This window comes from Brachyistius frenatus, unplaced genomic scaffold (assembly GCF_029030835.1).
Source record: "Brachyistius frenatus isolate BFR_SWC_R1_liver_20210118 unplaced genomic scaffold, ASM2903083v1 Contig_122, whole genome shotgun sequence".
NCBI classification, from domain to species: Eukaryota; Metazoa; Chordata; class Actinopteri; family Embiotocidae; genus Brachyistius; species Brachyistius frenatus.
The window spans coordinates 467,190-480,000 of record NW_027210721.1 but is presented as its reverse complement, the minus strand read 5'-3'; the positions used below and the strand labels follow the sequence as shown (position 1 = coordinate 480,000).

At 41.1% G+C, this 12,811-nt stretch overlaps 2 protein-coding genes across 2 annotated transcripts in view; both read right to left on the bottom strand.

The window, feature by feature from the left end:
- Nucleotides 1–12,811, bottom strand: part of bmpr1bb (bone morphogenetic protein receptor, type IBb) — a 50,469-nt gene that overhangs the window by 20,245 nt on the left and 17,413 nt on the right. The gene's annotated exons all lie outside the window — the stretch shown is intronic.
- LOC138629849 (putative cuticle collagen 155) lies at nucleotides 4,422–5,066 on the bottom strand. The gene has a single exon (XM_069713810.1). The coding sequence runs from the start codon at nucleotides 5,064–5,066 to the stop codon at nucleotides 4,422–4,424; it is 645 nt and encodes a 214-aa protein (XP_069569911.1).

Genomic DNA, 12,811 nt, shown 5'->3' with positions numbered 1-12,811 from the left:
CTTGGCCTATAGTAGGGACTAAAACCAAGTGATGACAGGCATGTATAAAATTATTGTTTATATGTCAAATATATGCAATGTCACCACAGACCTGGAAGCCAGCTTGTTTCACCAAAGGAACAGAGCTACGCTGTGAGGCTGTATTGGTGTAGTGGTCAAAACTTCAGTTCAGATGACATCCAAGGTCCAAGAATACTTTCTTATGCATAATAATGTCCACATAAACAGATGCATCACAGTGTCATAATTTTCCCAGAATGGCTTCATCATCAGAATTCAGGCCATTTAAAGCAGGAGAGATGTGTCTGTAAACAGAAAGAGATTATACTGCCAGGTGGACAACGGTGAGAATGATAAATGAAAGTCTTTGGCGATAGACAAGATGTTGTCAACGTTGGAGAGGAGACTAAGGGCGAACATCGAAGAGGAAGCCCCTCCTCGGGGTCTAGACACTGGTGGTGATGGGAAGGAGAACTGGGTGTGACGAGTAGATCCTGAAGGGCTCAGCCTGAGACGCCTGGAGGTGAGTCGGGTGGAGGAGAGAAACGACCGAGATGCTGTCTGACTTGAAGGAAGAGAACATATTTCAAGTTTGACAGCTATGCTATGATTGGCTGAATGGGATCGAGGCCAGATCTGATTGATTTACCAGACACGCCCACAGTCAGCTGAGAGATGAGCAAGGCGGCAGCATGCAGTGGAATAAGAAGATGCGAGTAAGTCTTCCTGATTGAATTTGCGCTGAGCTCCATCAGGTCCAATAAAAATGTTTGCGGGGGCCATCTTGGAACATGGCATCCAAGACATCCATGGTTTCAGGTCTCTAACTAAAAGCTTTTCCAAGTGCTCCTGATCACGCCTCTTCTCATCTCTGATGGACACAAAACTGCTCACTACACCTTTCCTAAAAATATTCCTCAGTGATAACAGAAACGGTAGATTGTCAAACTCCAAGTCATTCAGATTCCAACACTCGCCATAAATAAGCACAACAAGGACTCGGCATTAGTCTGCTTTCATTTTCAGGGACAGCATTACGTTTTAAATTTGTAGTTTGGTACTGACAGACGTGACAGAAACTCTGCGCTGCAAACTGCACACACATTAGAGTGAACATATCGTCTCTTCTGTCTCAATAAAACCTTGAAGGAACTCAGTAACACGCGTGTTGTGTTGTGGAACTCTCTTTACATGTCACTGCATTACATAGAAAGTTAACCTCGATGCACTTTATCTCCGCTGCAGGCTTTGACCTCTCGGTACCGGTCTGCTACTTTGGTTTGGGAGAGACTGGGAGGAATGTGTGGGGGGTAGTTTGGCTCAGAGATTATTTTCAGTTTGTTTTGCAGCTTCTGTATTCTCCACATTTTGCCCTCTAGCAGGCAGAGATCAATTATTGCAGCTTTGTTGTTTCTAACAATCTGTCTCTATTTCATAAAGCAAACATTTTCTTATGAAATAGAGACCTTACGAGCACCAGCGTTACAATGAACCATGAAAATGAGTCACGTTTTTTATTTCAGAAAAGGACTTTAAAGGAGCAAAGCACACCTTTCATCACACAGCAAGAGGAACGGGATGGATGACTGAGAAAGAACCGCTAACCTGTGAAACAAAAAGCCATGGCAGAACATAGATGATGAAATTACTCCGGGCACAGATGGAATGCGTATCATGACCGATGTTTCAGCTGGGTCCGATCTGACCCTCAGCTCTGTGAAATTAGGAGGATTTTCAGCAGCTCAGAGTTAAAACTGCTGTCATAGAATCCTGGAAAGCAGTTTATTACCGTGGCAACACAGCTGTCTGCACCAAATGGTCCAATCAGGGGGCAAGAGTCAAGAAAGCGTGACACCATCTTCATCATCCAGCAAGACAAAGATTAGCGTCCTTTCTTTATTGAGTTATAAGAAGAGATGACATACTGTATTTTGTGCAATGAAGCAAAACTAACTCTGCCACATGTATTTGATTACTGTCCTCATCAATTCAACAGATTTAAGAATGAATTAGTCTCCTGAAGCTGCAGGAGACATCATTAGATCACTTTTGTCCAAATAATAGTCCAATTCTAAATATATTCAGTTTACACTGATGAGCAAAAAGAGGAAAATAGCAAGTCATCATATCTGAGAAGTGAAAGTAGAAAGATATTTGCATTTTTGAACAATAAATTGTCAGAATCGTTCAGAAATCCCATGAAAACACAGCGACTGAGATACAAATCCATTCTTTAAATTGCTTCAGCCGTATGCAAAAAAATAATAACTTTGGTGTATTTTCAAGTACTCACAAACTGCATTGTGAATCAATCATCTAACAAAACAAATACACAGTATTTGTTGTGGTTATTTTATTTTATTTTTTTAATAGGAACACAATAGGGAAAGGATGTCTGAAATACATTTGACAACAGCTAAGACTTAATTTACTGCAGAGTATGTACCCATCATATTCTAGACCTCCCATGTTCACACATGACATCAAACAATATAGAAACACATCTTGCATATAGTATACTATGTAAATGTAAACTATATTGTGAGATGGAAGCAGCTCTCCAGTGGAGTCAAGTAAAATTCCTAATGAATATTCAAGATCCCCACAATAGCAGGGCCAAATCACTCTGCTGAGATTGACGCTTTGAAGTCTCTAAGAATGCTGAGTGGGAAGAAAAACGCCATTCATAAAGAGTGAAAAGGCTGTCACAGCAAGATTCGGCCTCCTTCCTCTGTCTGTCTGTCTGTCATGCTGTCTCATTCTCTCTCCCAGTCTGTCTCACTGTCTCTTTCTTCATGATGGGACAATGTGATATTGGAAAGCACTGAAACATGATCACTTCTTTTTAATGATTTCTGTCTGCCAAAGTCATGTTGGTTACCAGTACAAGAAGTCCAGCAAAAATACAGGACAAACTGTGGCAACCAGGGATTGGACTCAAGAGCAGGAGGTGAGCATTTCAAATTCAGAATGGACAACCATGCAAAACCAAATCTAAAAACAGGTAACCACTGGTCATACACAAGGAAAGGCTTACTACACACAAAGCTAAACCACACAGAGCACGGAGGAGATCTGGCAACTGGGAAGGGGGAAGGCAACGCTACACACCTGAAAAACGGGAAACTGAACAATGGCAGTAAACTATCAATGTCAGCAGAGGTAGAAAACTACAAAATAAAACAGGAATAGTTAACCAAACTCTGAACAGGGTGCGCCAGAACAGGAGTACTTTTAGTTTGGGAGTTTATGTTTTAAGAGCAAATCACTCAAAAGTTCTGTGGGGGTTTAATCTGAAGTTTCAAACTCAATGTGAAGTGCTTCGATAAGAAAATATGATTGCTGTTTGTTTCAGGATTTGACCTCTCTGATGGAAAATAACAATGCTTGTAAACTCCAAACTCTGGGCTCCTGACAACAAGAAAAGATGATGATGAATCCTCATATTTGAGGAATTCAGACATGCATAACGATGCACAGTGTGCAGGTAGTAATTAAGTTTGTTGCAATCACACAGTTTCTGTGAGGTTGTTCTGAGTCAGGTTGTAAATGTCAAAACGTTTCTGATACTCGTAAACATTTCACTTCACATTGCTTCAAGCCAGTCAAGTAAACTAAACCCAGAGATGGCACATAAAGGACTACATTTTATGTTGGATTTTATATGCAGCAAATGCATGCATGCAATATTAGGAAAATCTTCCATCATAACATCTATAATTTATATCACATTGTCATAATACAGAATATGATACTAAAGTACAAAGATTTGTAAAATTCAATGAAGAAAGTAGATTTTCTGCCTCGTGGTTGCATCTCTCCAGACTTGTATAATATATGTAGTGAAAACCTGGAAGGAATCGTTACGTCATGCTTGGCTGATAAAGCTGATTCTGATAAATGTCTCAGAAGAACAGACAGATTCATATTCCTGACTGACAGCAGAGTAAACAAGCATCAGATGGAAACAGAAACATACCATCTGTCTCTGTGATTTGCAAACAATTACTATTTTACAAGTTTGCAAATGTGATGTTGCAGAATTATTTGACTAAAAACATGCGTTTTCTGCATCATCCAATTCTGTTGTTAACATTCATTGATATATCGTGCTGAATAAGCCCAGCTGGTTCATCAGACCAACATGTCATTTCCTCATAACGTATCTACTTTTCCTTTTACACACTGATGTAGCTTCTTACAAAGAACCACATCAAATCATTTGGGAACTAAGTCTGTGGTTATAACAATGCACAAGGATCAACATGGTGACTGCACCTGAAACACACCTGTGGCTCAGATTTCAACTATGGGCCTAGTGGTTACACAACAGCCACACAACAACATGTAAAGAGGTGTCTGTGTGGATCTGAAGGCATTAACAGTGATTTTCCATTGCTGAGGCAACAACATGGACCGACCTAGAACAGCAGAGTGAAATCCTCCCCGTTCCTCTTTTTCTCTCGACCACTGAAGGTCACTGGGCCGGGGTTTCCTAGGTTTTCTGGGTTTTCTGGGTTTCCTGGGCTTTCTGGGTTTCCTGGGTTTCCTGGGCTTTCTGGGTTTCCTGGGTTTCCTGGGTTTTCTGGGTTTCCTGGGTTTCCTGGGTTTCCTGGGTTTTCTGGGTTTTCTGGTTTTCCTTGGTTTTCTGGGTTTCCTGGGTTTTCTGGGTTTTCTGGGTTTCCTGGGTTTCCTGGGTTTCCTGGGTTTTCTGGGTTTTCTGGGTTTCCTGGGTTTTCTGGGTTTTCTGGGTTTCCTGGGTTTCCTGGGTTTTCTGGGTTTCCTGGGTTTTCTGGGTTTCCTTGGTTTTCTGGGTTTTCTGGGTTTCCTTGGTTTTCTGGGTTTCCTTGGTTTCCTTGGTTTTCTGGGTTTTCTGGGTTTCCTTGGTTTCCTTGGTTTTCTGGGTTTCCTTGGTTTCCTTGGTTTTCTGGGTTTTCTGGGTTTCCTTGGTTTCCTTGGTTTTCTGGGTTTTCTGGGTTTCCTTGGTTTCCTTGGTTTTCTGGGTTTCCTGGATCTCCACAGAGCCTTCTTGTTTTTGTCAGCAGGCCTGGCTGCCGGTGAGTCATACTTCAGTAAATTCCCCTCACAGCTCTGTTCCCATTCATTTTCTGGCCACTTGATCACTTTACCTTGGCATCTGACATTATAACGTGTACTCACCGTGTACAATACTGGGTAAACCTATAATGAATCATTCCGACCTGCAATGACTAAACAAAAAAGCAACAGTTAACAGCTTTGAGAGAAGAGTCAGCCCACATAAATTCCCTGGCACCATTAATACAAATATGATGACATAAACAGTTGTATCTTGTCTCTTAGCATTGATTTTCCTTTAGAGACACAATAAGAAAAAAAGTGTTTATCCACAGAGAGACAAAGGGACATGACAGAAGTCATCAAAAAAACTAATTTGTGTCTGAGTTTCCATTAGAATCAGAATATTTAGCAAAATTAGGATTACAGCCATTTCTCAGTAAACCGGGAAAAAAGAAACAGGTGCTCTTAAATTGAAGTGAAAAATTAGAGGAGATTTTCTTAACATGGCCTTTGTGCAGCAGGAACTGAGGAAACCGAGGCTCTTCTTGCCAAGTCATCCAGGAGCATTTAATGAAGGGATTGTTGCTGCGTGTCTGCTGGGCTGCGTCGGGCGGACGCTGCAAACCAAAGGGTCTAATTAAGGGGTTCCTCTGACGGTCAGACAAAGCAGACAGCAGGGGTCAAGACGCTGGCCCACAAACTGGCTGTGACCCTCACACCTGCCTGGTTGCATTACGCTGCAACATGTCTGCACACAGCCCACACGCTCACACTGCACAACTCGTACTTTACCACACACACAGAAAGATCGTGACGAGACAGGCAACCGGACCCGTAGGCAAGCGAGTCCTGGGTCACGTGTCGATGCAGGGAAGTATCGTCTTGATTAAAGTCTGCACAAACACACAGAGAGAAAGATGAATCTGAAGCATCACAACTGATGTAATGACAGCTCAACTTTAGGCGTGAAAGTGGAATCAGTTTCCTCTTTTTTTCAGAGCATATTCTTGGAAAAAGGTGTTTTGACTTACTGGTAGAGAATCTTGACATTAACCGTAGTAAGTGAAGCCTGGCAGGCTGCTCGGGGGCCCCGCATGTGAGTGTGTCAAAAGTTCATGCCCTCCTTCCAGTGTTCACCATGCAAAAACAAAAGATTGCCTAGTGTGAGCTACAGCCCCGCCACTAACAAGAATGATTGCTACAGACCGGCTCCACCTGTCTCTCACTCCAATTAGTCGTGCTAACCACTGAAGTGCTAAATAACCAGCAGAGAGGGACTGCAGTGGGGTCAAAGAAACGGGAAAAATGCAAGAGAATGGAGGATGAGCCGATCAACTGTTGTTGTTTTTTAAAGGTTTCAGTATAAAATACAGCAGAGTGTCTTGGAAAATGTAAAGGAGGAAGCACTATGTTTGGCAGGAGAGGCGATAAAAGGCCACAGGTTTAGTTTAGACTTTTAAGACAGCCGTTAAGCAAGTCACCCAAACCGCTCGCTCCCTCTAAGGAGCAACAGGAGGCTGTAATTATGGGAAAATGGTGTATTTCCCATATCACATGCTCTTTAACAAGCACTAATTGTGTGTGTGCACTGAGCGCGTGTAGGAATTCCCAAACTAAAGCCGCAGGGAATGTTTAATGAAGAGAGCAGCTTGGACAACATAGTACGTGTCAAATGTGTCGAAAATAATATAAAAAGTCTGAACCCGAGGTGACACACTAAGACGTAAATGAGGCTGTAGCCAACTAACATACAGGCTGGTTACGAAATAACTTCTCATTATTTTATCTTTGTGACAAGCTATCAAAAATATTTCAGGTAAATCTGATGGTAAGTATGTGAATTGTTTTAGTTTAAAAAAATGACATCATCAGATTTGCGATTTATTATCAGATTTCAAGTTTCCATGTGTCAAAGTTGATCCATTTCCAGCTGCAAGAGGACAATGTTAAATGACATTTAACAAACAAGACTGTCAGGACAACACAGCATGCTTCTGATGAATTAAAGATAACAAGAAAATGAGGAGAAAAGCAAATCTCTGCTTGTTTTAATAATCAAGATCCAAAGTAGATTTCCGTTTATTTTTTTGCACATGACATAACTGGGCTTTCAGCCTCTGGCCCCGACAGAACAAGAAACATGCACACAATATAAAAACTGCACAAACAATGAACTCCTGGACTGACAGTATATCTGGACAAATAAAAACCCTGTGTGCTATTTATTGTGGCATTTCCACACTGGATCCTTTTTCAACATGCTCCCTGCTCCTGGCTTCAGAAATGCATGAAGGAGTGGATCCCGCCCAACCCTGGAACAGCTACTGGACCACATTATGCACCTCTCTACGGACTAGTTGACACAGACAGGTGGGGTTTAAATGGCAAATTAACTGCCCGTAGATGCCCCCAGAAAGAATCTGTTCATCTGTTCTGCTCCTAGCCATTGTGATTAATGGTGTTTGGACAAATTTTACTTTTAGTGCTTTATAATTCAGAGGGAATTAATAGAAGGGGTCGGTCCGCTGCCTCTGGTCAGACTACCTGCTCTGTGTTGTTGGAGTGTGATTGAGGGTGAGAGCAGCAGGGAGGGAGTCTTCTGGGCATATTTTCCGTGCACACCCACAGCACTCCCTTGGCTGTGGCGCTGAAAGCTCTTTTGTATGTTTGTGAGTGGTGTGAAGGCTTCAGTGATACAGAATACAACACGGTGGTCATTAGCAACTGTTTAATGCCAAATCTGTGCCTAACTTAGTTGCTTTTTAATCCATTTGAGGGAGGGTTTTGTAAAGAGAGCGAGTTTAAAATTCAGATGAAATTTTGAAAAGCACCGGCCTTCACTGGAGTTTTAATTATTGTATAGATCTTAGTTGTAAAAAAAAAAAAATGAAAAAATGAAAAAGGGGAATATAAATGTGTAACTGTGGTCGGTCTCCTCCATCTATCCAAACCTGTCAGCCTTGTTAAAAAAGGTTACAAAAAAAAACACTTGATGCTCAACCTCAATTAAAGTCAAAAGGCCCTGATTCATTCAAGCAGGAATTAAAGACAATGGGAGAGAGAGTTTAATAGATACAATTACCATAATCGCCCCTTTAACACATGACTGCCACTTATTGAATTAAGTAAATGCCTTAATAAGTCAATTAAATGCAGTGCTGAAGTGTGTGAATCTCACTGCTGTGGTTACTTTTAAAAGTCCTGTTTCTGTGCTGAAGCAAATCAGTGACTTTGTGTCGAAGGATATTTTCATCATCTGTGACACAAGAGCTGAAAACAGTTAAAGATACAAACTGTAATTTTAGCATACCAAAATATTCTTGAACCTATATTTATCTATACAAAAACAAAGTGTACTTTCACAATTAGTTTTGCTTTAATTTTAAATAAATGAAATTGTTCACAGTAGAGGGAAATAAACTGCATACAACCAACAAAATTATGAAACAAAATGTTGTGTAAATAAAAACAATGCACAGAAATGTGGAGATGAGTGATGAGAGGATAAATCACACACTACAAAAAACATCAAATGATTGGACGGGAAATGAACTGAATTTAACCAAAATAGATCAAAATCAGACAGAAGCAGCTTGTCAGCTTTCTGTTCTTTTACTTATTTTGCCTTTCGTTTTCCTTTTCTTTGTCTCTTGCCCTTTCTGCCCTGCCACCCTTTTCTCCTGTCTGCCACGCCCACCTCACCTGCTCTCCGTTCCCCAACGTGCTCACCTGCAGCCACTGTGCAAGTCAACCGCAGTATATTTGCTCACAGTCTGCCACGACTAAGGTTTTGTTCAGACTGCAGGCAAATCAGAATTGTTTCTTAAATCAGATCTTTAGGACGAACGGATCGGACTTGGTGTCCAGACGTGACCGAACCTTTTGCGTGGGTTGCTGTGTAACTACGTGTAACTACGTGTAACTACGCGAGCAATTGTGCTGTCTAGTCGTGAAACAGAACTCCTCAACGACAGAGAAGGCTGGTTTACGCTCCAGTGTTCTCTTCTGCAAGAAATCCAATGAGCCATCAGAGCGTCCGGACAATTGGATTCTATTGGAATTGGATTGAAATCACATTTCATGTATTTTTTTTATGCTGAGGTTTTCAAAAATCAATCCGGATGCAATCTGGATATGACAAAAAATGGATTTGGGCTTCAGTATGAACAAGGCCGAAGTCACCTGTTCAGTCTTCTGTTTAGTTTCTCATGCATGACCTGTATTTTTGCCTGTCTTAGGTTTTAATTTGTTTGTTATGTTTCAGCCTCTCAGGTCCTTCCTCCTCGTGAGTGTGAAAAACACATCAAATCCAATCATTACTGTTACAGAGCCTGAGGAGACAAACACCTCACCGAATAGAAAATCTCATAAACTCTATTAAAGTTCAACACTGTTGTCATTTCATTCCACATTTCTTCTTCTTGACTTTCCAAAATCAAAACTGAATGCTTCTAATGTTCTTGTTTGGGTTTTCCCAAACTCGAAGCTCAAGAGAGTAAATCCTGTCCAGAAGAGCTGGATGTGAAGATGCCAGGAAAGATGTGTGCTTAATGATCCACATTCAGCTGTTACTGAGCTCATTTTAGAGATTTAAAAAAAAAAAACAGCAAAAACACAACGTTTTTTCAATAAATCGATAAAACAATCACCAAACAACCAGGTGTCTTTCTTCTTGTACAGTAATCTCGCTTGTTGCTTTGCCTCCTTCAACTCATGCCCATGTTAATCCCTCAGTTTTAACAAAAGCAGATGCGACGTCCCTGTTTTCCTCCAGGAGGGTTTGAGTGAGTGTTAAACCATCTGTTAATGTGGCTGATGGGAAACCCAGGGGCCTCGCAGCCTTGGCAGGGAAATCCCATCTCTGGTTGGCCGGCTGACCCACTGCTCATTTGTCAATCAGCCTCTTTTCCCCTTTATTAGGAGAAACAGTCCAACAGCTTGGACTAACCCTCCTTAGAAACATTTAATTCACTGGGAAAAGTGAGTTGGTTTACAATTCGTGCCTTCTTTGTGTGCGTTCCCTCTAATCTACCCGCCGCTGTGTAACACACACAAGCTGGAAAAATGGACACCTGTTTTTTGGGCTTAATGATGAATTGTTCTCTGCAGCTTTAAAACAAATGTTAACAAAGATTTCACTGAACCTGTTGGATGTTTTAAATATGTGCATGAAAAGACTGTGAAACTCTCCAGTTTTGTTCCTCAGATGAATATAAATTTGTCTGTAGAGAAATATTTATTTTCTAGGTATCACATTTGTTTCTGAGGTGAAAGAATACCGAGCTGTAAAAAAAAAAAAAATCCCTTAATGAGAGTAACAATGTGAATCAAGAATCAGTGATATTTTTAGTTTTGTGTAAAGTAATGTTTGTGTGCCTCCTGGTTTTACTTAGAGAAGTGATCTGGCCAACACATTCAGGGAAAAATGCCTGTTTTCCATTTAAAAGTGTGTTTCCATTATATTTATATGGTAAAAAAAAAAAAAAGCAAAGAAAAAAAGAAGCAAAGATTAGATTTTCTCAACATACCATCCACTGCAGTTCTCCTATTAAATTGGCAATTAACTGTATTTGTGTGAAAGACTGGCTGTAATTGTGTTGTGAGAAAAGTTAGATACGCGGCGATCAGCAGCCATTCCCCTGACGTGGTGTCCAACGAGAGCACAACCAAAACACAGGAAGCAGCGCGGAGAGCTGCGATCGATGTCTCCGTGTTCAACAATAAGCAAGGTGATGTGTTAACATCTGGCCCGCTCACTTCTCTACCGTCTCTTCCCTCCGATGGCCCGTCAAGTCTCCCTCCACCGCTAATGTATCTCCAAGGCAGTGTCATGCGGGGCCGCCGCGCTGCAGTCGATAAATCCTGGAAATGCTACCCATCTCTGAAACATCACTCCTTCACTTACTGTAAGTGCACATCACTGAGGGCACCATCCCCACGCTGCTGACAAGGAGGAAGACAACACCCAGCCATGACCGAGCACCATCCCATGCAACCACAGACAGACATAGTTTTCACTCCTAAAATTGCAGAGGACAGACTGTGTGTCTGAATTGGCTCCTCATTTGTATAATATGAGCCAGTGTTTCACGTCATTCCAGGAGTAACAAATACCCCATAAAAAGCAGTCAAATGGACGGAGTCTGATGATATTCAGTTCTCTTTTCAGGTCTTCTGACATCTCTTGGCTTCAGTGTTGTTTTTTTATGACTTCCAGGTGACTCACTAATCCATCAGAGCTGCTCACTAGCAGGGAGAACTTATCTTACTTTTAAATTTAGATACGAGTTCAACTGGACAATTCAGAAAACATTAACTGGAAGACACTTTCAAAAGTAAAATCTTAATTTCTTATCAAATATTATACTGTGTATTACGATTATTTCATGAAATAGTGATTTCAAGGTCTTCATGAATGAGTCTTGATTAACTAGATATGTTATTAGCTCATTGTAGGCTCTGGTGCACATGTATATGACAAGTAACCCCCTCCCCCCACACCTCCCTCTCTCTCTCAACAAGAGAAGGACTGCAGTCAGCACACACTAGTAAAATCCACTCTGACTTCATGGAAAAGTGCTGATTTTCTGCTAATAATGGTATTCGGTTGTTTTCTGCTCTCTTGACTGGCTATTGGCTGTGAAGAATGGAAACTTGTTGGCAGAAGCTTCTCATTAGACTGTTTCCACCTTCAAACCTCCTGCTCTCACTTTTTCATGCACCTCATCTTGGTTATCATGGGTGCACGATTTAAGCTACATAAGGCTTGAGCTGTACTGCAGGAAACTATAACGCACATTAGGCTATATGTAACATCAATTTGCAGAAGTGAGATGTTTGAAGAAACTTTAAAAGCCAAGTCACCCACAGTGCAGCTCCCCAGAGAAAGAATTATTGCTGGTGTGAATGATTGTGCTCCTTTTAGTTGAGAGCAAAACATAATAAAACCGCACCCAATATATTTGAATTCAATAAACTAAAAATATAAGTAATATATATCCCTCTCACCAAACTGAACGTCTGAGAATGTTTATTTTGCTCAATTTAACCCAGAAATACAGAATATGATCAACCTGACAGACGCACCTGTTCAAAGTGATGCATTTCTAATTGTGCTTTGTTGAAGTTAAATCACAGCATGTTGTACACTGAACAAACTAATTCTGCAGTTTTAAGACCTGCTTAAAAAGTGAAGGCTCAAAGTGTTTTTGTATGTTTGGGATCGTATTGTTTTTACTACAGTGCATCTGTAAAGGACGCTTTAACGATACGATACACTTCATCCCAGCTGTTTCTTCCTTCTACTGCTGCACTACGTCGGGCTGCTCCGAGTTGAAATTATTAGGAAAGTTCTCATTTTTTTCCTTTACAAACAAAAAAGCTCTTAATACCACATTTGTCACTTTGCACTGAATGTCTAAGTATGTTTCAGTTTGTTGTTACTGCTGATAAATTTCTACAAATTTCCGATATATGTCAAGCACTTCATACTCGATTGTCTCTGGATATCTGATCTAACCTCCGCTGACAGGAGCAATAAAAGTGCATTTTCCAGTAATATTTTGAGTCACTGCAGCGTCCACAGTCAGAGTAATTAATGGCGCCACGGGTCCTGCGAGAGTGAGACCAGCTGCGTGTTATGTCTCGTCACCAGTCCCGCTCTGTTTTGACACCTTCGGCCACGTCCCTCTCTTCCGATGCCAAGAATACTGGTGGAGCTGGTCTGAGGGCTCTTTGTGCCCACCCTCAGAGAACAAACACTATCAAGACT

Bases quoted from the DNA above. Each gene is read 5' to 3' on its own strand.
- LOC138629849 (XM_069713810.1), bottom strand. From the start codon at position 5,066: ATGACTCACCGGCAGCCAGGCCTGCTGACAAAAACAAGAAGGCTCTGT.